The sequence below is a fragment of the Aythya marila genome (genome assembly GCF_965140915.1).
Source record: "Aythya marila genome assembly, chromosome: 6".
Classification (NCBI taxonomy): Eukaryota; Metazoa; Chordata; class Aves; order Anseriformes; family Anatidae; genus Aythya; species Aythya marila.
Window position 1 is genome coordinate 20930390 of NC_139047.1, and position 26125 is coordinate 20956514.

Genomic DNA, 26125 nt, shown 5'->3' on the forward strand with positions numbered 1-26125 from the left:
CTTCCCCTCAAGGCCTTTCACCATCTTCGTAGCCCTCCTCTGGACACTTTCCAACAGTTTCATGTCCTTTTTATACTGTGGTGCCCAGAACTGCACACAGTACTCGAGGTGAGGCCGCACCAGCGCAGAGTAGAGCGGGACAATCACCTCCCTTGACCTACTAGCGATGCCGTGCTTGATGCACCCCAGGACACGATTGGCCCTCCTGGCTGCCAGGGCACATTGCTGGCTCATATTCAACTTGCTGTCTACCACGACCCCCGGATCCCTCTCTTCTAGGCTGCTCTCCAGCGTCTCATCGCCCAGTCTGTACATGCAGCCAGGGTTTCCCCGTCCCAGGTGCAGGACCCGGCACTTGCTCTTATTGAACTTCATGCGGTTGGTGATCGCCCAGCTCTCCAACCTGTCCAGATCCCTCTGTAAGGCCTTTACGCCCTCATTTGAGTCCACAACTCCTCCAAGTTTGGTGTCATCAGCAAACTTGCTCAAAATACCCTCTATTCCTACATCCAGATCGTTTATAAAAATATTGAAAAGTACCGGCCCTAAAATGGAGCCTTGAGGGACCCCACTGGTGACCGCCCGCCAGCCTGACGCAGCCCCATTTACCATAACCCTTTGGGCCCTGCCCGTTAGCCAATTGCTCACCCATCGTATGATGTTTTTATTTAGCTGTATGGTGGACATTTTGTCCAGTAGGATCCTATGGGAAACCGTGTCAAAAGCCTTGCTGAAGTCCAGAAAAATCACATCAGCTGGTTTCCCTTGGTCCACCATACGGGTGATCTTATCATAAAAGGAAATCAGGTTAGTTAGGCAGGACCTACCCTTCACAAACCCATGCTGGCTGGGACCAATGACTGCTTTGTCCCCCAGGTGCGCCTCAATAAGTCTGAGAACCAACTTCTCCATGATTTTACCAGGCACTGACGTGAGACTGACAGGCCTGTAATTGCTAGGGTCTTCTTTCTGACCCTTCTTGAAAATTGGCACAACATTTGCCAGCTTCCAGTCTACCGGGACCTCTCCAAATTCCCAGGATCGTTGAAAAATAATTGAAAGAGGTTCCGCGATGACATCCGCCAACTCTTTCAGCACCCGGGGATGAATCCCATCCGGACCCATGGACTTGTAGGGATCCAGGTGGAGTAGCAAATCCCGCACACGTTCAGGGTCAGTTGGGAGTTTGTCATCCCCACCGTCCCGGTCCTCCAGCTCAGGGCACCCTGGGTCCCGAAGCCCATCATCGGCATTGAAGACAGAGGCAAAGAAGGCGTTAAGCGTCTCTGCTTTGCCTACGTCATCGTCTGTGAGGAGACCTTCCCTATCAAGGAGTGGCCCTATGTATTCTTTAGTTCTCCTTTTTCCATTTACATATCTAAAAAAACCCTTTTTATTTTCTCTCACAGACACAGCCAGCTTCAACTCTAGCTGTGCTTTGGCCACTCGAACTTTCTCCCTACAAACACGAACAGCATCCCTGTATTCTTTCCATGACGCCTGGCCCTCCTTCCAGTAGCGAAACACTCTCTGTTTCCGCCTAATCTCCATTAGAACATTCCTGGTCAGCCACGCCGGCCTCCTGCCCCGCCTGCCTGACTTGCGATATTTTGGAATTGCCTTATCTTGTGCTTCTAGGAGGCATCGCTTAAAGAGTGACCAGCACTGGTGGACATCGAGGCCTTCAAGAGCAGTTTCCCAGGGGACCTTACTGACTAGTTCCCTGAGCAGCCTGAAGTCCGCTTTCCCCATATCTAGGGATGAGGTTTTGGTGGCACTTTTCCTTCTGTCACCATAAATTTTGAACTCAACCACTTCATGGTCGCTATGACCGAGGCGGCCACCAATCACCACATCTCCCACCAGACCCTCTCTGTTTTCTAGCAACAGGTCTAGGAGGGCACCTTTCCTAGTTGGCTCCGTTAGCACCTGTACCAAGAAGTTATCATCTAGGTGCTTCATGAACCTCCTGGACTTGCTCGTGTCAGCCGTGTGGCACTCCCAGTTAACGTCTGGCAAGTTGAAGTCCCCCATAAGGACAAGGGGAGTTAATCTCGAGGCCTCTCTTAGTTCTGTAAAGAATAATTTATCGGCGCTATCGTCCTGGCCAGGCGGTCTGTAATAGACTCCCACAACGACATCCCCTTTATTCGTTCATCCCTTGATCCTTACCCAGAGGCTCTCAACTTTGCCATCGCCGACCTGAAGTTCCACACAGTCCAGCCCCTGCTTCACATACATCGCCATCCCACCACCTCGCCTACCCTGCCTGTCCCTCCTGAAGAGCCTGTAACCATCTATCGCAACACCCCAGTCACAGGACTCATCCCACCAGGTTTCGCTTATGCCGATGATGTCGTAGTTGCGGGACTGGGCCAGGACTTCTAGCTCATCTATTTTATTCCTCATACTGCGTGCGTTTGTGTAAAAGCATTTCAAGTGCATCTCCTTACACTCAGCACCTTGTGGATCTGACCAAAGGACCTCACTGGCACACAGCCCCTCTGATTCTAGCGTACCATCCCTTAGGTCTTCACCGGCGCGCCTGGTTTTAGCCCTTTCCCCCTTCGACTCTAGTTTAAAGCCCTATCTATCAGCCCTGCCAACTCCTGACCAAAGATCCTTACCCCTCTCACATATATATATGTGTGTGTGTGTGTGTGTATGTATATGTATATATCCTTATGTATATATCCTCAGTTTTTGTAGAAGTAGATGCAGTTTTCCAGTTCTGATGTTTCTTTAAAAGAAAAGCATTTGATTATATCCAAAATGCCATTGCCACTGTTCTTCTGAATGCTTTATTTATAAAAACTAGACTATGATACCTTCATATCTTTTCTTCATGAATGTTTGTCTCCATACGTTGTTTTCAGTTTTTGTAAAGAAGTGTACATAAACTGTGCTTTGGTCAGAACAATTAAATAGAGATTTTTAGTCAAAACACCTACAGTTTAAAATGATGGATTGAACTTCTCAAGTGTAGAAATACAGCTTGCTTTTATTTACTCAACCGTAACTTCGAAAGAAATTGAAATTTCTGGTCTACCCCTTAGAAAAGCAAGAGAAGATGGAGGAAAAGAGGGGGGTTAGGAAGCAACTAAACCATAAAGTGTTTCTGAAAAAGATGTATTAGTCGCTGTCATGGATCAACTTGGAAGATTGCTGAGAAGGATGAGTTCCATACTTCAGAAGTTATACCAGAGGCTCAGTTGCCTGTGCTCTTTGGAGGAGAAGTTGGGCAATGGTACAGTGAGCACCATGGTGAACCTGGGGGGCTCTTGAATAGAGCCTGCATTACCTGTGAGATGAAATGTTCAGCACTGCCTGTTGGCTCTCACTGAAGTTTGCGTGAAGATTATTTGATACCATTCTGATATAATTCAGAATTGATGGTGGACGCTACATGCATCGTATTTTCCAATATACCAGGTGTATAACCTTCTTCACTTTTTTTTTTTTTTCCATTTTTGTACTAGCAAGAAAACAATTTAGAGAAGTTGTACACGATTTAGAAAAAGTTGTAGAAAAAGGTTGTAGAAGAGAATAGTAGTATTGTGTTCGGAGACAGAATACTATCAGCTGATTTTTTCTCAATATTTTGTGTCCTTTCTTTCCAAATGGCCAGAGGTACATTGGTTTCTCCATAGTACTTCAGCTAAATTGAGGTATTTTCGGGAGCTTAAGTCACGTAACAGAAATTGAGTGGATTAGGCGTTGTAAGAGCAAATACAATGTTTTTCTGGGTGTGTGGGTTTGTTTGTTTTCCCCTATTAAAATTGTATGCTTGCATAAAGGGAAAAAAAGAAATACTAACAGCATGGTTAGCAACGTGCTTTGCTATCCTGTTCCACTGCAGAGCCTCTGTTACACTTAGTTATCTGTGGACTAAAAGAGTTACCGGTGATAGGAAAATACGTATATAGTGACCCTCTTTGTGAAGTACGCACACTGAAATGCTCCACTACATTCTCTCCCAAATACCAGTGTTTTTTCTTCCATTCCAGCTGTAAAATTGCTGTGGCTTAATTACCAACCTTTTTGCTGTTTTGAAATGCTTAGAAGGGTCCAGCACCACATCTGCTATAGCTTACAGAGGCTGGAACTTGGGAATCACTAGTCCCTGTAACTGTCAGCTTGGGCTGGTGTGGGATTTGGTGCTGTACATATCTGTCTGTGTGCATCTGAGGCTAAAAAGCTTTGTGTTCCCACTTGTTTGTTCCAGGATGGGGAAGGATTACAGTGTGAAAAGTGGAACTTCTGCATATGTTGTGGAAGTTACAGCAAAAGTGTTTGCTCTTGTTTCTGAACAACCACAGTTAATTATTTCAGGGATTCTAACATGAATTTTAATTTAAGTGCAACTGGTAAAGCACTGGTTATTATTGGCAGTTGGTATGACACATGAACACCCAGATGTATATTCCAAAACTTTGTCAGATATGTCTTAATAACATTATTTTTTTTCCATCTGTTTGAAGTACTATTTTCACATTACAGCCTTTGTTAGGATTTGAAAGCTCTTAATATTCATATGTTGAATAATTCCTGAGAAAATCTGTTCAACACTTGAACCTTAACTGGAACATTTAGTACTTTCTCAAAATCTCTTTGCAAATCGTTTGTTTCTTTGGATGCAAAGGGTGGTAGAAAGGCTTATAAAAATCTTCTAGTAGCATTTGTGCTCTTACGCTGAGAACATTATTCCCCCCCCTACACACACTCTCTTTCTGTGCAGGGGGGAACTCTGGTGACATCTGTTTAGCTGAGCAAGTATGCGCAGAACTCCGTGCCAGCCAAGTCAGCTGAGGGAGTCTGTGCAAAGCAGATGAGGGTGCAGACCTTTGAACAGAGAAGCAGTGTCTCTGTGCAGAATGGAAAGGAGAAAAATGGAACTGCCCAGCAGCGACAAGGAAGACGATTTGACGATTTAAAAAAAAATAAAAAATCAACCTCATCTGTGGAAGTAATATTTTATTTGACATTCCATCCTGCAAAAATTCAGATGCTGAATACTATTAATTCACTTTCTTTTAAAACTGTTTGGGAACTGTGAATGAGAAACTATTAATGTGTGAAGTGATTTTGTTGTGTTAAGTTTTAATCCAGGATCTGAGTTGTCAAAAAAGTATTCAAGCATGCAAGTATTTTTAATTAGGAGTGGAGTGGTATGTCCATATCTTCTACTGTTTGTAAGAACATTTCACCTTGTGCTTTGTTTTTCTCCTTAAAACACGGAACCTCCCTTTCCTCTAAAAGGTGTTAGTTACTTGCTTTGGCATTGAAATCACTGGTAGAAGAATTGTGTGAACATTTTGGACATTGCTGCTCCTTGCAGTGCAAGAAGAGTATCTAAGGGATCTGTCACACCTGACACTGAGGTGGGACGCAACATTACAGATGACCGAGTATCCCCAGGGTAGCTCGGAATGCTTTTCACTATCCCCCATCATTCATTCAGGTATTCTGCTGAGAACTAACAGGTGCTGCCAAGCACTGCTTCACAGACAACTTGTGCTAATATCTTTTCTCTTGTAATTTTCTTGATAGTTTTAATTATGTAGAACCAAATACTCTAGCTTTTTGTCTTTAATATCCTTCTTGCTGTAAGATGTATATTTCTTTTTCAGTGGTAGCCTGACAGAGAAGTATTTTATTCCCTGGATATTAGCACGGTCAACAGTTCTGTTGTCAGTGATGTTTTTGAAAGGATCATCAGTGAAACAGAGAATTGTAGGTGTATTTATGTCACCTCTGTTACCTGATGGTCTGCTTTGTGAAGTGGTCTAGTTAATTAAAGCACAAAAATTCTCTGAAGATGATCCCCACATCTATTTCCTGTGTGGATCCTTCTAGCAAACAATGAACATTGTCGCTGGATTCTATTATATTGTTGAGTAGACTAGATCATAATTACTACAGAAATAGGTAGCTGTGTCCAGAGCCAAAATACGCTTTACTGCTAGGGTGCTGAATGTCATCATTCAAATAGATTTTGAAATTCAGGGTTTCTTCAGCATAAGGCAAACTGCAGTTCAGAGCGGCAGGCAATTTTACAGCTGCCATCTTTTGGAGTTGGAATATATATATGTGTGTGTATATATATACACACATATATATACATATATATATGTATGTACGAATACATATTAATTTAAAATGCAATTGGGCTGTTATATCATATGAACTGTATTCATCTAGTATTCTATAAGGTAACCTGTGTCCATTTTTTTAAATGCTTTTGATTATTTGTGAATTAAGCTCTTGTTTTCTGCTACAATAATATGAGAGCATTATTGCAATTTAGCATCAGTGGGCATTAGAATTATTGTTGTTACACTTTATTACAATTAAATATGAATAGCTATTGTAAGACAGTCATCCTTTCCAATATAAATTTTGAAGGATGGCATTAGAAGAATTTCTATAAAAATCCAAGTATTTCAAGTAGAGAAGCAAAGTCCTAATCATTATATATGCAATCCAATTAGGAATGTTGTTGAAGGAAACGTGTCATGTCATTTCAGTTGCCTGTAGCTGAAGCTTTTTTCCACAGTGATTTTAGCTACTTTTAGAGAAGATTTATTTGGGTTTTGTAGAATGGCCTTAGGGCATAAAGAATACGAATTCTCTGTTACTACATATAACAACCAATTTACTGCTGTGTCTTGGACCTCTGTGAATATATTCAATTACTCTAGAAACTCTATATAGTTTTTAATTGTAAGAATTAAGATGAGAAACATAATATATCTGGTAATAGGTAGACACTCTCTCCTGCATGAATATATATTATAAATACTTTTGGAGAGTAATTACTAGAGCTATTTTGTTTGCTTTAATTGCTAATAATTTTTTTCTGCCCTGTCTCCCTTCTTAGGCCCCTCCAGGATTAGTAAGAAAAGGTTCTCTGCCACTCAGTGACACTGCTTCTGTGAACTCTTTACGGAGGATGAAGCGCAAAGCACCCTCACCACCCTCTAGAACACCAGAAGATCAAAGTGAAAGCAGTAATGAGACTGGTAATCTTTTTATACTCTTTAATTGGGAGGCAACAGAAAATATGGCAATTTGGCTAAACATGAAAGAAATACCACCCTATGAGATAAGGACTTAAAGTAAAGGTTCTGTATGCCAAACATCTTCATATTATAGGGATTGGTAATGCTACTTTGAGATTGGCCCCTCAAAGAAAGGCAAGTTTTAGGGCATGAAGATCAGGAAATAAGAAATAATATAAAGCTAGTTATAGTTAGAGGGAGATTAATAGACTACGTAATGAGAAAAAGAATTTAGAGGAAGGGTTTTATATAATTATAATTCCTCTGATCAAAAACTAAGTTCTCTCAGGTTGAAAAATACCTAACAGTTGATATTAAAAATATCTGAGAAATGTGTCAAGCAGTGGTTGCTTAAGAGAAGGTATATTTCTTGAGGAACTCACCAGTAAGGCAGATCACAACATTTTATCTGGATCTTCCACTGGTGTAGAAATTGAGAGGTAATACTTCTCACAAAAAAAGCTTATTACTTGACTTTTTGCAGTAACAGAGTCAAGAGAATCAACCCCCACCAAAGTGGAAGAAAGAACCACTGAAATGCTGTCTGAAACAGGTTGGTTTTTTTTCCAAATACATTGGTAAAATCTGCTTCATAGTAAACTGCCATAAATTCATAGTAATAAATTATTTTACTGTGGATACGTCTTGAGTATAGGACTGATTTTAGTGACTCAAATCAATTACCTTTTCCATTGAAGTACGAATAATGCTTTCTAAAATACAGGTGTTTTATCTTCACTGTCTACAGAAACATGTACAATACGTTTTCTATTGGTTTCTGTGCTCCACATTTTAAGAAACTAAACAATATCCTTATTTTCCCTCTTAACCCCCAATGAGACAAGGCAAGAACAAGCTAGAACTTCAGTGATTTTTGTATGTCTTATAACAGACCTTTCAAAATCCAAAGCCCAGTCTTGTTTTCAGAACCCACTGCTGTGCTGCCCTTGACCTGCGTAACCTAGGGGTAGCAGCAAATCTGTGCCTGGTTGCATCTGAACAACCTTTAAAACATAAGTTATAAACATAAACGTAAATTGTACGCATGGATATTGATTATAATTTAAGTGATTTATTGGGTGTTGTGGAAAAAATATGATACAGAAATGTGTAGTTGTTTACAGTAAAATACAGTTCTATACCTGCAGAACACTACTTATTAATTTAAAGTCTTAACAGTGCAAACAGGAGAACTTTAAGTACTGCTTTTGGTAAGTGTCTGACTGTAGGGTTCAAATACAATATACAACACCTAGGAGTCTTAAAATTTGCAAAAGTTTTTAGAATAATCAATACCAGTGTAGTATGGAAAAATCACTCGTCAGTGTATTTTACTAAGAATGAGAAACATAAACACTAAGCATATGGAATGTCACGAGCAGTGTATGAAGCTAAACGCACAGTTACTCTGCTAGTTGACAGAAACTCTAAAGCATTAGTTTTCCAGGTAGTTAATTGGAGGTGCCAGTAAAATTGGTTGGAATGGTAAAAGCAAACAAGCAAATGCACCACAAGAATAGAAAATGTCATCTGCTACCTTAGATCTCTGGCAAAGGGGGAAAAAAAAAACACAAATGGTAAGATCTGTAATAAGTAGATTTGGTCTCAATTAGTGTGTAGGGCAACTTATGTAAATTGCCAGAAAAGACATTTAATAGAAAAAATAGTGAGAAAAGTCTTTGGAAGAATAAAATATTCTTAATAAATAGGAAGTATTAACCTACATTGTGTAGCCTGATGTTCAAGATACAATGAAGTTGTTAACTCTTTCTAGTTACTGTAGTAGATGAAGACGGATAGTCACTTCTAATTCTAAGTGATAATGATATTTATTAGTGCTTAATTTCCTGTGTTGAAAACTGTGTTCTTTTCCACATGATGCTTCTAAGATAAAAAGCAAAGTTACCATGCTATGATTTAATATCAAGTTTTTTGTTTTCTTGAGCTTGTTTCTATCTTAAGAATGTAGATTGAATTTCTGCATTTCCCATCACTGTACTGTCTTAAGTATTGCATAGATAGCAGCTCTGAGCTTCATAGAAATACCTCATTCACTTTTCTGTAGATTTAGTAACCTCTGCTTGAGGTATTTAATTTTTGTAATTAAATAATTTGTAATGGAAAGAAATAGAAAAAAAAAAAAAAATCATTCTCACTGGGTTTAGAACGGTCTGTGTTGAGCCCTGGGATTTACCTCCATGGTTAGTAACAGCTTTCATTCTGTAGTTCTGCTTGTGATGTTGTCTTGCATTCTTGCAATGTCCTTTGTTGACCATGTCATGCAGTGTGTTTTTTTCAATGTCACATAACACAGACTCATCATCCTGTACAGTTCTGCCTCCCCCACCCCCGGGATGCTGCTGCTCTCTGGTGGCATCTCTGAAACCGTCCAGAGGCCTGTTTATAAAGAGTCCTCTTAGCGAAGTCTATCATGCTTTGAGAGCCGGTATTCACCAGCAGCAAAATCAATTTCACTGTACTTGTCTTATTCCTAGTCTGAAAATTATGCATCAAACTTGGGCACAGTTTTATATAGATAAGGTAAAATATTTCAGTATGTATGTAATTGTTAAATTGGACATAATTTTAACATTACATGTTAATGTAGTTCCTTCCATTTGGATTAATACTGCTTTGAGTGTCAGGCTTCTAGAAGCATGGAGTTTTTGATCAGCTGTGATTGGCATTCCCAAAGCAGTTCTGTTATGCGTTGCTCCTTTAGCAAATAAGTAAATAATTTTTTAAGCTGTGAATATAGTGCTACCTTCTGCCCTATAATGAACCATTACAAGCATTCAATAAATATTTGTTGTCTTAGTAGTTCGTAGCTAGTAGAGCCATGTACGTTAATTGGAACTATGCTATAAGCTTTTGAATAGGCAACATTTCTATTGTGAAAACAGACTGTACCTTGACAAAAGTGATTTGAAGGCATACATCAACTAGAATAAACATTGAGAGAATTAATTTGAACATTTGGGATTATAAACAACAATTTACCCTCAGTTATGATTTTTGTTCCCCTTCCCAAAGCTTAATTAATGATCAGTCCTTTTTTTTTTTTCCTAGGGGAAAGGGTGAAATGGATTAAAAATCTGTAGCTTTTTTCTTTTCAATAACTTCCATTAAATGAATCCCTTGATATCATCATCTTGGTTACAGAATCTCTTAAAACTTTCTTAAGGAGTATAGGGCTGAGTAAAATTACTGACAGATTTACATGATGTAGTCAGGCTTTTTGGCTTTGGTATTTACAAGCATACAGGCTCAGAAAGCAGCATCAGCCTGTTGTCCGTTGTTCAGAGAGTATTCTTACTGACTCAAAGGACACTTGCAGTTGGTTTATCAGTCGTAAGGTATTTCTTCACAGTGTAGCCCTGTAGGTTTTAATAACATTCTTTTAGGACTATTTGAAACTCAGTGACTAATGTTCATGGAGGATAAATTACTCGCAGACAAAAATGTTTATATTCTATATGTATTTACATATAGAGTATATAGGCAATTAGGGTGCAATATGTAGCTGGTGTTGCCCTAAGTAATTCCTAGTGACATGTTGCATATAAAAACTCTACATGGAGGGTTTAGAAACAAGTCAAAAGATCTGAACTGTTCCTCTGGGTAATGTAAATGAAGAATGGCTGTTACACGTTGTTTATGTATCAAAGTCATTCATACTGTTTTTCTGTAGTAGCACTGGTGGCCCAGGTCTCGTAGTAACAGTCACAGATTAAAAACCACTAGTTGAAACTAACCTTAAGCAAGTTTGGTGTTCTGCTGATAATACAGTAGAGCACTGATTATGAAGTGTGAGAATTGTTTGTTTGGAATTATACATTTGTAGTTCAGGTTAGTCCAGTCCAAGCTTGGAAGTGTTTCTAGCACAGAAAGGATGAACTTCTGTGTAGGAGGAAAGCCCGCAATGTCTCCTGCCAACCCAAGCTAACTTTCCATCCCATCAGTACAGTAATGGAAACTTAGTGTACAACTTAGCCATTATATTTCTCCAGAGGAAAAGTGACAGAGATGACTGCAGTGACTGGGCACAAAGCCATAGCAATGTTTCCGTTTGTCTTGTCAGAAGGCCTGGCTGTGCTTTGTTGTATAATTCAGGTTTCCACAGAGTATTAGACTGAAGGTCTTAGTCTTTGTTCCTCTGGCTGTTGGTGACTCAGGTTCATGGCATTTGTGGGATGGAGATACTACAAGGCCACTTGTTAACTGTGATAGTGTTCACTCATTTTCAAGAAAGTTCTCATCTGTGTAAATGATGTGATCTTGAGAGTTGGTTACAGATCGTGCAATAGTCTCAGCAGATTTGATGTCTGCCAGCATTTGATCACTAAAATCCTTTCCAAAGTATTAGGCACCTTGTATGATTTTGCCCCAAATGGAGACGGGGCGGGGGGGGCGGGAGGAAGAGAAGGAGCTTACTCTTACTTGTAAAGTCTTGAGGAATCTCTTTGATAAAAGCATGGCATATTTGTCTTCACGTGTTTAAGTGACATGGAAAGAGTTCATCTGCACCATTTTGCAGTCTTGCTCCTTTTTCTGTGGGCATCTAGATCACCTCTGCATTCAGCAATGTGACATGTGTTGATCATGTTGCTGAATCTGCAGCTGCCAAGCATTAGTACTAGAGAGCAATATAAAAAACTAACTAGAATTCAATAGTAAAATGTTTAGCTTTTGTATTTGTTCTGCAACTGTAGTACTGAACTCTGTACCAATGACCCTACTGGAAAAAGCAAAATTTCTATTCTGAATAGAGAATTTCTCCAGGTCTCAGAGTTCTCTGTTATGTTTCTATAATAGTACATCTGTAGACTTCTGTTTACTTCAAGGTGGTATTTTGTTTCAATTCTTTGCCTTTGTGTAGGGTTGTTTTACACTTCGAAATTTACTGATACAACTTTTACTGAAGTCTAAAAGGCCAATTGCAAGGCCTGTGCCTAATAGGTATTGGCACATGCAAAGCTAACGGGAATACCTTCTTCAGGTCAGGCAGAGTCCACTGCTTATATGGCTCTGTTTCCAGTAACTTGCCATGGCACCATATTTTACTATATAGATGGAATTATTATTTTCTTGGTGTTGTAGAATGCAAGTTGCAAAGCCAAGAGGTAAATTGTATGGTGCACTTACTAATATTTGTCAATCAACATCTTGTTATAGGAAGATTCCTGACATGAAAGTAAAGCCAGATACAGTTAGTCCCTCTGGAAAAATAAGTGGGTTTATTAGTCTGACTGTAGGTATGCTGGCTTATACGTGTCCTAAACCAGTAACTAAACCTTTTTAACTATGCTTTGGCTGGAAATTTTATTTTAATAGATCAACATGTATTTTTTTAATATTATTGTTCATGTACTTCTACTGTAACATAGGGCAGTGCACAAGACACATCTAGCTATGTTTTAATACCCTTGGGATGATTGTGGGAAAATTTTGATAGTGGTGAGCAATCTTGTTCAAAATGTGGAATAAGCTGAGATTTGGTCTCTAACATACTTACTCTGATCTAATGGAATCATTTATTCTAAGCCTCATTGGAGAGGTAATGGAAATGGTAAGAACTCTGGGAAAAATAAACTCTCTACCTCCATGAAATTTGGGCTTATGACATTGTTAAATATATTTTGATCTATACTACTTCAATGCTTGGCTTAAACAAAAGACAACATTATGCAGTAGTTACAGATGCAGAAACAGATGAACAGTAGCATGGTGGTAAGTATATTTTCATGTAAAAAGAGAATTGGAAAGAACTAGAAAATACTGTGAAATTAAATCTGAATGAGTCCTTACCACCCCACCCCCTGAATTAAGAGAAGTCTCAATTTTCCTTCTTCAAACTACTTAGGCTGACTTCACGGTCTCTTTTGTATCTGCACCCTGAACTGATATTTGTGGGTTGGTATTTGTTTTGTTTTGTTTTTTTTTTTTTTTTTCTTTCTTTCTGTGAGTGTAGGTGTAAGGACCACAGAATACAGCCTGGAAGAAATTGATGAAAAGGAAGAGATGAGCGTGCAACAGGGAGAGGAAAGTGAAAGTACGGATACCTCTCTCAGGACAGGAGAGATTACTGCAGCCTTCAGCTTTACTGAGGTACAACTGGAAACTGAAAAAAATGATCCTGCTTCATCAGCTCTTGTTCCTGGCACTGTTTCTGTAGACAACTCACAAAGCTTCAAGGAAGAAAAACAAGAAAATATGAGCACAGATGGCAAGTAAGTACGCTTTGTGACAAAGAAAGGAGCACTGGGGAGGGAATGGGGGAGGCAAATAAAATGTAGAGTGCTGTTTCATTGTGGAGCACAGAATAGAGAATTGTGAGAGAGGAATGAGCTTAATATGCTTAGCTTTCATTGTAGCACTCTTCTGGACACAGTAATTCATGAAGCCTTTCAACAAAAATGACTGTTGTGCTGGGTGTTCTGTTTAAGCCTTCCTTTCCTTACTACTAAAACATCCAGATCCCAGAAAAGCTGAACCCATCTTTTAAACATAAAAGTTTTAAACATAATTACTAGAGCAGTGCAGTGTGCTGGGGGGAAGGAGGTGAGAAGCGGGGCAGGAAATGTGATTTGATTCATTTAAAGAGAATTTGCAAGATCATTCTTACAGTTGGGGGGAAAACAGGTATATTGGCCATTTCGGTTCTAGGCATGCTTCTATTGTTTATCTGTTACCTATTGCTCTACAATTTGTTTTGTTTTCTTAATATATTAGCCAGTTGTCTTGACCTGTCTTGATCTGTCTTCTCTCAGGACAAACAAGAATTAACATATTACTTTCCTTAACCACTCATTTTCCCTTCTTGTGATGTTGTAACTTTGCACTTTAGCATGTTTGTTAAACTACCTGACTCAGCAGGTTCCCAACATGAGTTAGTGCCTGCTTGAAATGAATGTTGATTGTCCAGAGAAGTCCCATTGCATTAATGTAATTCACTATTTCTGTTGTTCCCTGGGGCAACTCAGCTGGCTACTGTTCCCAATTTAAACTGAAAGAACTGTTTCAATTACTGTACCGAGGCCAAAATGTGTGAATGCTATAGTAGCCAAGAACTTTGAAGGTAATGCAGAGAGCTTTGACTTGTATTTCTAGGGTCTTTTTGTCAGTTCAGTGCCAGGTGGGGCTTTGCAAAAATCTTTGATGTTCTGTCCTGAGAAATACTGCACAAATTGCTTGGGTGTGTCTGCTCTTTGAGGAACTGAGCTGGTGGATCCACCAAATGTTATTTTTAAATTCTTGCAGATTATCGAGACCTGAATTATTGTGCCTATTTGGCCAGTTGTCCAGGGGATATTTCATCACTCCCACCCCACAACTAACTTGTATAGGCCTTTTGTGGTCTATAATACTGTTGAACATCACCTAGTTATGCACTGTGCTGTAACTTCAGAGTTTGGAAATCCTTTTCTTCATGAAATACTACAGTGTTGAAAATGAGGAGTAGGGTTTCTCTGACATTGTTTCTGGAAATCTGGTAATTCAAACTTAACATTGGATCTAGTGACTTTGAAGATGTTTTTTAATCAAACCTGGGGTATGTATAGTATTTCAGTCAAAAGGTCTGATTCCTGTAATGCTCTATGACATTTGGCAATTTTCTTTGTTTTTAAACAGTTCAGCCTGTTGCAAGTACTTGTCATTCTGTCCCTCAGCTATGTTCAAGGGAATGGAGATAAGCAAGAGTACAGAGGGCAGGACTGAGCTTTAATGTACTTCCAACAAAAATTTTGAGCGTGTATGCTTCTGTTTAGTGGTTATTGAACGCTTAGAGCATGTTTTGGACTGTACAGGCAACATGAGGATGGATGCTTATTGAGGAATTTATTTTTTTTAAATACTCAAAACAGATGTTTCAGCTCACAGCAGTAGTTCCTGATAACTAATGCATTTGATGTGGCAAATGAAATGGAATCTTCATAATGCCAGTGTTAGTACTACAGAAAATAAAAGTATCTCAAACATACAGAAGTTTGAAGTTCTAATATTTTTAAAAGAGAAAATGAAATATTCTAAAAGAGAAATTTACACTATTTTGGCGTTTTTCATTTGCCTTTTGAAGTCAGATATTTAATATTTCCTAAAAACAAAGTGTTTTTTTTTTTTTTTTTTTTTCAGCCTTTGTGGAGTTCTTTTGTCCCCTCTGATCAGAGGCAGACATTGTATGCATTGGCAAAATGTTTAGTATGCAAGTAACATGTTTTATGCATATTTATTTGTTGTTCTCAAGACATTTCTTGCAAGGAACAGAAAGTTTTTCGTTACTATCTTGAAGTCTATACTGCACAGTTCATATGCAGTCAGCATCTCATGTGACTTCATATTCTGTCGGAAACAAAACTAAAGACAGATTCTAAATGTTGGGGGTGTCATAAGACTTCGTGCTAGGAACATCATTAAATGAAAGATAAAGCATTACCTTAGTGGCTCCACTAAACTTGAGTTGTTAGTGGAAAGAGCCTTGTTAAAAGTGAATGAGTAAACAAAAGGAGAGGAAGAAGGGAAAGGAAAACTGATCATGTTACACAGAAGAGAGTGAAGCTGCATGTCATTTTGGTGAAATATCATAGCAGCATTTCCTCTCATTTAAAATAAATAAATAAACGATTCTGTTGGGTACTCCAATGTTTGGCAGAGTGATTCTATTTTGTCCATCTGTGTTTGGAGAATATTGCCAGTTCTCTTGCATCTTTTCTTCTGTTTACTGAAATGAATGATACCAGCATATTTAATATACTGTTGTGCTTTGCAGAGAACTACAGACTAAGATAAGCATTGAGCAAGCTGCGTTCGAGAAAGATAGGAAGCTTAAAATTTTGGATCAAAATAAAAATCATGGTGAGTAGTTCCCACTCATTTTTAATACTCAAAACAAGTTTGAAGAAAACTCTTTGTTTCCTTTGAAAACGCTCATAATACCATCACATTTGAATTGCTATCATTGGATTATTTTCTTTATACTTCCTCTAGCTCTGGCATATCCTCTTTGAGATGAGGTTATGAAAATTGGCTGCGGGTTGTTTTTTTTGTTTTGTTTTTTATTCCTCCAGCAGTAGTCAAAGCTGTACTGTTGTAGGGCAGTGTGGGTGGAGCATTGCTTAGGAGAGGGAAGGAGGTTTTAGTGTTTTCCAATTGTCCCCTTTTACAAATACACAAGGTAGAGTTAACAAGTAACATTTTTAATGTTAAAACCATAGAACAGACACTACAAAGATGGAACTAAATAAAAATTGGATCTAACTTAATACTGCGTAAACTTTGAGCTCAGGTCACTGATACCTGTATAGTCAACTGAAAGTTGTTAGCATGTCTAAAGTGACTCTAGAATATATTTTTAAAGGTCATGCATGACAGTATGAACAGAAGCCTGTTAACTTCCTTACTTAGTTACATGTTAAGTAAAGAAGAATACCTGAGTACGAATATAATTATTTGGCAATATCAGTCAAGTATAAGTATTTCTTTAACCAGCTTTTAAAAGCATTAAGGAAAATATTAATATTAGTCTGTATAACTGCATCTATATTAATTTACGGAATCTCTCTAACTTAAAGATTACAGTGACACAAAACTCCTTCCAACAAACGAAGATGGGAGAGAACATCAGACAGCAGAAATTAAAGCAGTAGATTTTAGAGAAAATAGCAAGCTTGAAGTTGACAGACTATCAAACTGTCAAGCATCTAAAAATGACATCTCTGTAAGTCAGAGGAATTATACTCAACTGATTCCAGAAAAACAAGATCAGAAAACAAATCAAACCAGCCTGGACACAGTAAAAACTCAGGATGTTGCAATTCAGACAGGTCCAACAGTTTGCGATTTGGGAAGGACTACACAAAAAGAAATGAAAGATTGTGAATCATTCTCATTCAGAGGACCGGTCCCTCAACAAAATACAGGTATAAACAGCCCCCTTCTTCGAGTGATGCAAGGAATGCAAACAGATGAAGAAATTATAACGGAACAAAATCTTCAGAGACAGGAAGTTACACATGAAAAAGTAATTCCCATAAAAGATGAAATTCACATTTGTACAAATGGCAGTAACATTGCTTCACCAGAAACAGTTGCAAAAACTCCAGATGGCTCTCCTATAAAAGGTTACCCTCTTTATAGACAGGACATGAAACCTAAACCTAAGCCTGCTAATGAAATTACAAGAGATTACATACCAAAAATTGGAATGACTACTTATAAAATAGTGCCTCCAAAATCCTTAGAAATAATGAGGAGCTGGGAGTCAGAAGTTGCATCAGACTGTAAAGATCAAGATGTATCTACTTCTGACAACTCTCCAAAGCATGAAGACCCCAAAGAATTCACAATGCAAGCTGAAATTTCTCATTTTTCAAAAAGTGTGGGTCATTTACAGGCTTGTTCACAAAATAAACCTGCAGCAGCAAACGATCTGCTGCACAGAGTGAACAGCATGTCTGAACATGGGGGGACATCTGGAGCCGAGATTGCTACTGAGAGCAATCAAACAGAAACAGAGCCTTCCAAGCAGTGTATCCCACTGATGCTCAACACGGATAATACAAATGCTTCTTCTGGGACTCAGGACAAGTCAAATGCATTAAGTCCTACAGCAAAGCCTAATTCTTTTTTTCTTCAGATGCAACGGAGAGTTTCAAGTCATTATGTGACATCGGCAATTGCCAGAAGTACTGTTAGTGCTCCTAATTCCACTCCAAATGAAGTTAAAAATACAGAGATTGAAAAAAGAATATCATCACCTGATGAAACCTCTTTTTCTTTACATAAAACAAGTAGTTCCTCTCCTCCAGCAGATGAAGAAAAAGATGATGGGAAAAAAATTGAATCCTCCACTTCTCCTGTTAAAAGCAATAAACCGTCAAGTTTTCCCCCCTGCCAACCAGCACCGTTGAACCTAAGAACTCTAAGAACTTTTGCAGTTCCGAAGCCATATTCCAGTTCAAGGCCATCCCCTTTTGCTCTTGCTGTCTCATCAGCAGTCAAAAGGTCACAGTCATTCAACAAGACACGTACAATCACTAGCCAGGCACCTAGAGAGGAATTTCCTGTTGAACTCTCATCTGCCACTTCTGCAGCTGAATTCTCCTCAGCTACCTCCCTCCCTCAAGTGAAAAACCCTTCCTTACACAGCATAACTGGAGGGTCACAAAATAATCTAATGGATAAGGTAAACTTTATTTCTAATATTTCTTGACTGGTGAATTTCTGCAATGTCATTTACAGCAGAGCAGAGACTTATTCTGCCTAATCACTGAACTACTGGCTTATCAAAAAGTTCTGCATTGAAACAGTGTAAACATCTTGTGGTACATAGGAGTAGCACAGCATTATAATGAATTATAAGGAAAAAGGAATGCTAAAGTGAAAGCAGTCTCATTCAGAATAGTGGAAATAATTATTTCTTGCCATAATTATCACCCCTTGTACTTTGAAGAAAAACGGTAAATTAAACAGAATTACTTATTCTGTGTATACCTATTTTTATGTTCAGAGCACTTAGGATGTGTTCCTTATGGTTCTGCATGTTGGTTTCTTTAATTTTGGGTAGCATGAGTTTTGCTTCAAGTGATCATGTCAGAAACATACTTGAACCAAGGGTGTAAAATTTTGCTGACATAACTACTTACCTTAAGTAAGAAACTAACAAAAATAAAAATCAGCTAATGTATTAATCAGCAATATATTAATGTTGTGAGTGCATAGATGTCATAATGATGTGAGTGCATAGATAAGGCATCATTCAGAGAACTGTTTTAAGCTGCTCTGGCAAAGGTACTTTCTGTCTCCTATAAGTTCCATCTGCACAATGGCAGCTTGATGTATCCACAAATCCTGAGATGTGTACGTGCGCCTAAAGACTGCTGGCTGCCTTGCATGTTCTGTACAAATCTGCAGTATTATAGGATTCTGGGCTTAGCAGGCAAGAGGCTGTACTGTTCCAGCCTTCCTGTTTTTATAAGCGTTCTTTGGGTATGGAAGTTCAATGCTAATCTCTGCTCAGTAGCTTCAAAATACAGCAGTGCTTGCCACCACCTATGCTTTTGGTTCAAAATGCATTGTTGAACTTCTCAGGATAGCTTCTGGATAAGAATTATATGTTAAATTTAGATTCTCAGAGGAAAACATGAGTAAAAGAAATGCTCATTCTAGCATATGTGATGGTGATGAATGGTTTTATATGGAAATACTTCGGAACTGATCTTTGTTAGATACTTCAATGCTTAAAGAATATTTAAATATGCTACAATGTGTTGTCTAATGTGCCTACATTTGAGGTGGTGACATTTTGGAGTAATAGCTTGTCAAGTCATCAGGGAAATAAAGCAAAACAAAAACAGGTCTCAACGAGTTGTAATGCTCAAATTTCATCTAGTTTAGTTAACATTTAGTAGAAATTCAGATGATAAAATTGTAGTATTTTTCCTTCTTTTCCTTTTGGAATATATTATTTCCATATCTTATCACTTTGTGGAGTCTCAAACTCTCTGATCTTGGAGGAATTTCTTCAACATTTTAATAAGTCAAAAAAATGTATGAATCTTAGAACTTTTTGGTTGCTGATAAATTGAAGATTAGTTTCCAAAAGCTATAGTGGAAACATGGCTGCTCTCTGAAATCTTGAACAAAGCAAATGCTGCAGTGGTGGCCCAGGCTGAGATGCAGCCTCTTGTGAGTTGACTTAGTTGTGACTTATTAACATTAAAGGTCTTTGTTATGTTTTTCCTCTTGCTTCCTCTCTTTACAGAGAAGCAGCAATGTGAATAGTGAGCAAAAAAGTCAGGCACAGTCAGGTGCTTCAGCTGACCAACCACCCCCTGTCACTACGAGACAAACTGCGATGACAGTCCAGCGCTCTGACCCAGAACAGATCCACCAGAGCTTGCTGGCTGCAATCCGCTCTGGAGAAGCTGCTGCCAAACTGAAAAGGGTGAGTTTTCATCACTGCATCCGTAACAATGAACTCATAGCGTTTCCTTCAAAATTGCCATATTAATGTCTGACACTGAAAGTAGTAAGCTTTGGCATGAAGTGCTGTGAGATCTCTTACATGTAACAATGGAAATGGAGGTGGGGAGGAGAGTTCGGCTTTGCAGAATAAATTGGTGCATGCACATAGAAAGCTTTATATGCCCTTCTTTCAAAGAGTGCAAATGCAATCGGAAATCTTCCTGAAATGAGTTAGATATCTTTAAGTTGCCAATTACTGTCTCTTTCAAAACCGCAGGAACCTATTAAATTATTTGTGTTTATATGTTTTGAAGTACTGTGGTTTTGGATGCATGCTAAGCAGCTTCATCCTAGACCTGAATTAGCTGCAATCCTTTGCAGGCAGATAAATAGAAGTTGTGAAGATTTGATTTTTCCAGGTATTAAACTCTGTTAGGTCCTTAATTCTTAAGGCCTCCTGCTGCTGTTTGGTATTATTAGTAAGATATTTCTCAATGTCTTGTTAACAGTCCTAATAAGTCTGTCTTCCCCCACTCCCTCAGGTAAAAAGTGCTGCTTAATTTTTCTTTTCTGTCTCCTAAAATGCACCTGTACTTCCTTCACTGGGTATCGCAGGCTTTAAAAATCTATTGTTTTAAATTTGTAACCAGACAATTTAATGATAGTCTCATAAAAAGATTTCTTGATGTAAAAGCTTTCTTGATGTAGCATTAGTATTTTGTATTCTGTACTTCAGAATAATTTCTCATTGCAGAAAGTTAAGGAACTCATGAGGTTTTTTTGTCTTCCTTTTTGCACTTTAAACTTGAATAAAAGCAAATGATGTGTGGTGGGTGGCTGTGAGGGTTTTTTTGTTTTTTAATGAAAATTTTTGATTGTATAGGATCAAAATCTCTCAGTTGCTGGTCAAATATTAGAATACTCTGTTTCAAATATGTGAGGTTTTATTTCAGTTTAGCACTGCAACAGCCTGTCTGAGGCCTGTAGGCCTCCCATTATTTCTACTGTGGATAGGAAGATTCATTTTCCCAGAAAGGGTATAACTATGCTTAACTAGTTGTTGCCTTCAGACAGTAAGAGCAGTACATAAGGCACTGAGTATTGCTTCTATTTGTCACTAACTACAAGCCATTTTAAAAACAAGTTAAGATTAAGCAAGTATCATATTTTTCAGTCACTTTGATGTTAACTTGATCTATTCTACCTGAGTTTGTCTTGTTTGTTTCTTGCTTGTTTGCTTGCATATATATGCATGTATTTTTACTGTTTTTTCCAATGCACAATTGTGAATAATATTGAATTTCATTTATTTTGCATAGCGTGTGAAATTTGTTTTACGATTCTGTGGGAAATACCTATAGGCATTGGCTACTGACACAGTAGCTTGCAAGTGTTTTTAAAAAATATAATTCATAAAGTTCTTTTCAGAATTCAAGAAGTCTATAGCTACTTGAAAAACCACAGACAAAACTTATGTGGCTATTTATCATTTTCTAATAAAGATGATGACCTGTATAGTCTTAGCAGTCAAGGTACAGGAATGGTACTGTGAAGAAAAGAGAGGTGATGACTCAGATCCTTTTTTTCCTCTTTCCCTTGCCAACTCTGCTGTGGGCAGGAGTTGTCCTTCCTCAGTATAGTATCTGTAGAGGCTGTGGGTGATGAGGGGCTTTTTTTAAGGAAAAATGATTAGAAGATTCCATAAGCGTGAGGAAAAGCATTCTGCAACATTGAAACCTGAAACAGGCTTCAACATCCATTCCACACCCCTCCTAAAATTGCGATGAAGAACCAGCTGAAATTCTGCCAAACAATTGTACACACAATGCTCTTTTAACCAGAGTGCATGTACTGTGGTACAGGTGTGTCTGACTGCAGAAAGAGGATTTTTTTTGGCCTATGGCAAATTTAATAACATTCCCGTTTTAACATGGAGAACTTGGCTGTACTAGGACAAATAGAGATGTGAAACATTTTGCATCAGTAAGTTTGCACCCAAAAGTGATTTCCAGTATTGAAAGGACTTTTTGCTTGCATTCACCTCAGCTTCCAGCTTCCACTATTGTGCTGCTCTCAATAAAAGGGGTAATAATGCAAACCATTGGAATTGTGAAAGAGGGTTGTCAGGTGCCTGCTTCTCATTTACCTCTCACCGTACTCTCCATTTCTTAGGGTCTCTGAGGGAATTGTTCAAAAAATAAAATGCTGGCACCACTAGCCCAATCCTTTATTTTTACCCTGTTTTATTTAATAAGTTGTCAGTATGCAATGCCAAGATCTGTGGTCTTTTGTGTTGCTGGCCTTTTCTGTTGAATTTTGTTGGTCCTCAGTAATTACTAACCTAAAATGGGTCAAATGAGGTTTCTTTTTAACTATTTTCTTTTAATAATATTTTCATTTTGTTTAGTAAGCTATGTGCTGTGGTATGCAGCTCCCGTGGCTCCCTTTAACTCCAACTAGAGTAACTGGTTTATGTAGCTCTCCTGAAAATTAGGTCTTTGCTATCTATCCTAAAAATTATAGTTTGCTCCTGATACAAGAGCATGGCATAAATGAATGTCAGATTTTATTAGGAATCAATTCCATTCAATATTTAATTTTAAAATGTTAATTTTGAGTGATAGTTTTTCATGTATTCCTTTTCAGCCAGGTCCAGAGATGGACTAAAAATTCTGTATGTTTTGAATAGATATTCACTGAATTTATTGATAGAAATGTATGCAATTACTTAAAAACATTTTATCCTACTTCTGTAGCATATATGTGCTTTGTTCAGAAATTATGTAGGAGATCTTTCATTGGAATAAGAAAAACATAGAAAAGACTGAAGACAAGAAAAACTGAATAACAATATATATATATTTTAATGATGCTGTGAAACATACTACAGCCAAATGTATTTAAAAAACTTAGCTTAATATTCTTTTTCCCTTTTTTTCCCCCTGCCTCCAGGTTGGTCCTCCATCAAACACTATAGCGGTCAACGGAAGAGCCAAGCTTACTTATTTGTATTCCACAGAAGCAAAAGCTAATCACTAGTTATTATAACAAATATTTTGCACTTCACTACTGCTTCATAGGCCGGCTTAATACTAACTATAAATTTTTGAAAGTGTAAATGCAAGTATATGTTAATATATTTTTGTCAATTGGTATAGGAATTTCACACTGGGTCCTTTGATGCCTTGGAAACGATTATTAGAATATGTAAATTACGGTAATAATTTTCTCTTTATAAAGCTGATTATGCTGCTAAAAACTTTTAAGAGAAGGTGCAGATGAGCTTTGCTTCTTTTGGAGTGAGTGTCAAAAATTGTTGACTTCAGCCTTCAAGACTGAACAATATGTAGCAGTATGCTGAAATTACAGATTTAAAGAAATCTAAGACTTTTAGATAATTAATTTTGAATTGTGTATTACTTTAACAGATTGTAAGAATTTAAATCTACCACATGCTGCCTCCATATTAGTTCATTAAATTAATTTTGTAATTAGTAGAAAATTATATGCAATACTTTTGTTTCTCTTAAAAAAAAAAATTTTTGTTCCTTGAGCTGATGTAGTTGGGATAAGTATTTTAATTTTAAATCTCCTCCAATTTTTTCCTGGTAGTATTTAAAAAAAAAAGACATAAATTACTGGAAATTTTTATACTAAAAGTTTTCTTAAGAGTAACACTACATGATGTTTCTCATCTACTCTTTGAGCAACTGTATATAGTATTTACCTAGCACTCAGATGAACAAAACATTTTGTGAACTAGATATACTTTTAAATAGACATCAGCATATAGTCACTTAGGGATAAAATGCAAATTCCAGTTTTGATAATTAATTAAGTTTAAAAAAAAAAAAAATCACTGGAAGTATGGCTAAAGAATGAACTGCTTTAGACTTGTTTGTGTAAAATATTTTAATCTTAGAACAGCACAATAATACACTTATAAACCATTCTTGTATCTCAGAGCCTCTATTTATAGACTACATATTAAATACCAAAATGGGAATGAATATATATATATATAAAGAAAATGCTTCATGTTATATTTTATCTATTTTGCATTTCTTGTGAAGATGATACATTTTGGGGAGAGGGCAGAAATGTGATCACACATGATGAAATAGCGAGATTATGGATGTATGCAGCAAGTGCTGGGGTATTTGCCATATTAAAATATTTTCTTGCTGGACTTGATTTAAATAAAAATAATTATATTTAGTTTCTATTCTTTAACAATATATTTATTTTGTACTTTAAAGTCATTGTTAACTCATTTTCTGAAACTGATCTAAATGTGCATTTCAAAGGTTTATTAATGGTTTGCTGCCAGTTTTTTGTGCAATAATCTCAGAGAGGTCTCATTACTTTTCTAGTACAGGCTCAATTATTTGTTGCTAATAAAACTGTTAACTTAATGCTGAAACCCTTCAGAGAACATTTTAGTAAATAAAATTCATAAAGAGAACTGAGGAGCACTTATTTGCTGCTGTTCTCTCATGTTTTCTCTCTTATAACTTAGTCCCTTGTCAAGGTGTGCTGCCACTGCCTTCTAGTTCTTGCCTCCAGTCAAGGGCTGATTATAAGGTGGAAGCGGGAACCCACATGGTAGTTCAAAATATGTGTTTCAGGGTCTGATTGCAAAAGAACGCTTCATTCTTCACTTGAAAATGGTGAGATAGTGGAGATAATGGAGAGGTTGTTTTTTTGTTTTGTTTTTCCTAACTGGGGCTTGCTTTCTAGATTTTATTGTGTCTTGAGGGACAGCCTGGAAAATTGTAACTCTCTCCAAGGAATCTACTAAGTGTCTGTGTTCATTGTGCTATTTGAATTTGTTTTTTCAAGCAAAAACATGCTGATCTGTAACTGGCACAGAGGTTGCACTGCAAAGGAGTCTCCTTGTTTATACTTAGGGTGAGAGGGTTACATTGGCTTTCAAACTTTTGCTTTCAAACTTTTGTGTTCTCAGCTGGAGGTGACTAAAAGTTATTTCATACAACTGTAATTTCATCTGCAGACTATATAATTTCATTATTTCAATCAAATGCGTGGAGTCCAATTATTCTGGTTTGGGAAAAGATCAAATAACCTTGCTTTGTTGTTGTTTTCTTTGGTTTTGATTACAACACTATACTGTATATTCCTTAGTCTCATGTTAAAAGTATATTGGCCTTTGATGTGAACTCCTGAAGGCAAATATAATCTCATGTACTAGAGATTAAAACTAAAAACAACTTTCTTGAATTTTAAGGCTTCTTGTCTGTACAACTGAACTTGCTTGATAATTAACTTAAATGACTACACACAACAGGACTGTGAAATTGTTCAATGAGATTTTCTGTTACTAGTTGGCAGTATTGTTTAGCAAAACTTCTCCTTCTTCCAACATATATGTAAAACATTTTAAAATCTTGCTATTATATATCTAGAGACTCATTTCTTCTGTAATATTCTTGTATTAAATTCTACCAGAAAAACTCTTGATGACAAACTTGTGTTTATTAAATATTCAAACAAGAAAACATCTGCTGAAGCAATAAGGATTTTTTTTTCTAGCAGCTGCAAGTCCCAGTTAGGTAGCAGTAGATCTTTGTTGTGGATGCCTTGGAAAATACCTCTGTTTTTTTATTTTGATCCAAACATATTTAGTTTGGGGAACCTGTACTAGAGATGCCTTCCAACAGAAGACAACTATTTATGTCACAGTACTTAAAATCCTCCTGCTGCTTTTGAATGGCAGGCAAAATGTCTGGGGAAGAAACCTCAAGAGTCTGCAGTAGCAGAAATGTCAGTGCAATTGTGTAAACCAAATAACAGACCCCACTAAAAGCGTGCTATGACTTACCATCATGAAGCAGCAGATTGTAGTGTAGCATGGTGGGACCTTGCTCTAATTCTGACTCCAAGGCTTTGTAAGTAAAGGATCTTTCTCAAAGACACAAAAGATCGTATTCTCTACAAAAGATTGTATTCTAATTGAATAACTACAGAACTCTAGTTATTAAAGAAGATATTTTTATTTGTTCTGCAGAAGAATAAAACTAAGAATACAGATATACCTGGAAAAGGGAAACAGTTGTGCTGGGAGAGCTTAATTCGTCACC

The 26125-nt window shown here is 37.5% G+C and overlaps 1 protein-coding gene across 5 annotated transcripts in view; it reads left to right on the top strand.

The window, feature by feature from the left end:
• The window catches only part of COBLL1 (cordon-bleu WH2 repeat protein like 1), a 92648-nt gene extending 67156 nt beyond the window's left edge, over window positions 1–25492 (top strand). For all 5 annotated transcript variants that reach the window (XM_082762839.1, XM_082762840.1, XM_082762843.1 and 2 more), the window contains 7 exons: window positions 6881–7022; window positions 7546–7614; window positions 13033–13291; window positions 15829–15914; window positions 16631–18243; window positions 19822–20004; window positions 22977–25492. In XM_082762839.1, coding sequence (XP_082618965.1) covers window positions 6881–7022; window positions 7546–7614; window positions 13033–13291; window positions 15829–15914; window positions 16631–18243; window positions 19822–20004; window positions 22977–23063 — 2439 coding nt within the window. In that variant the 3' untranslated portion in view covers window positions 23064–25492. The remainder of the gene's footprint in view (window positions 1–6880; window positions 7023–7545; window positions 7615–13032; window positions 13292–15828; window positions 15915–16630; window positions 18244–19821; window positions 20005–22976) is intronic.
• The last annotated feature ends 633 nt before the right edge of the window (window positions 25493–26125 follow it).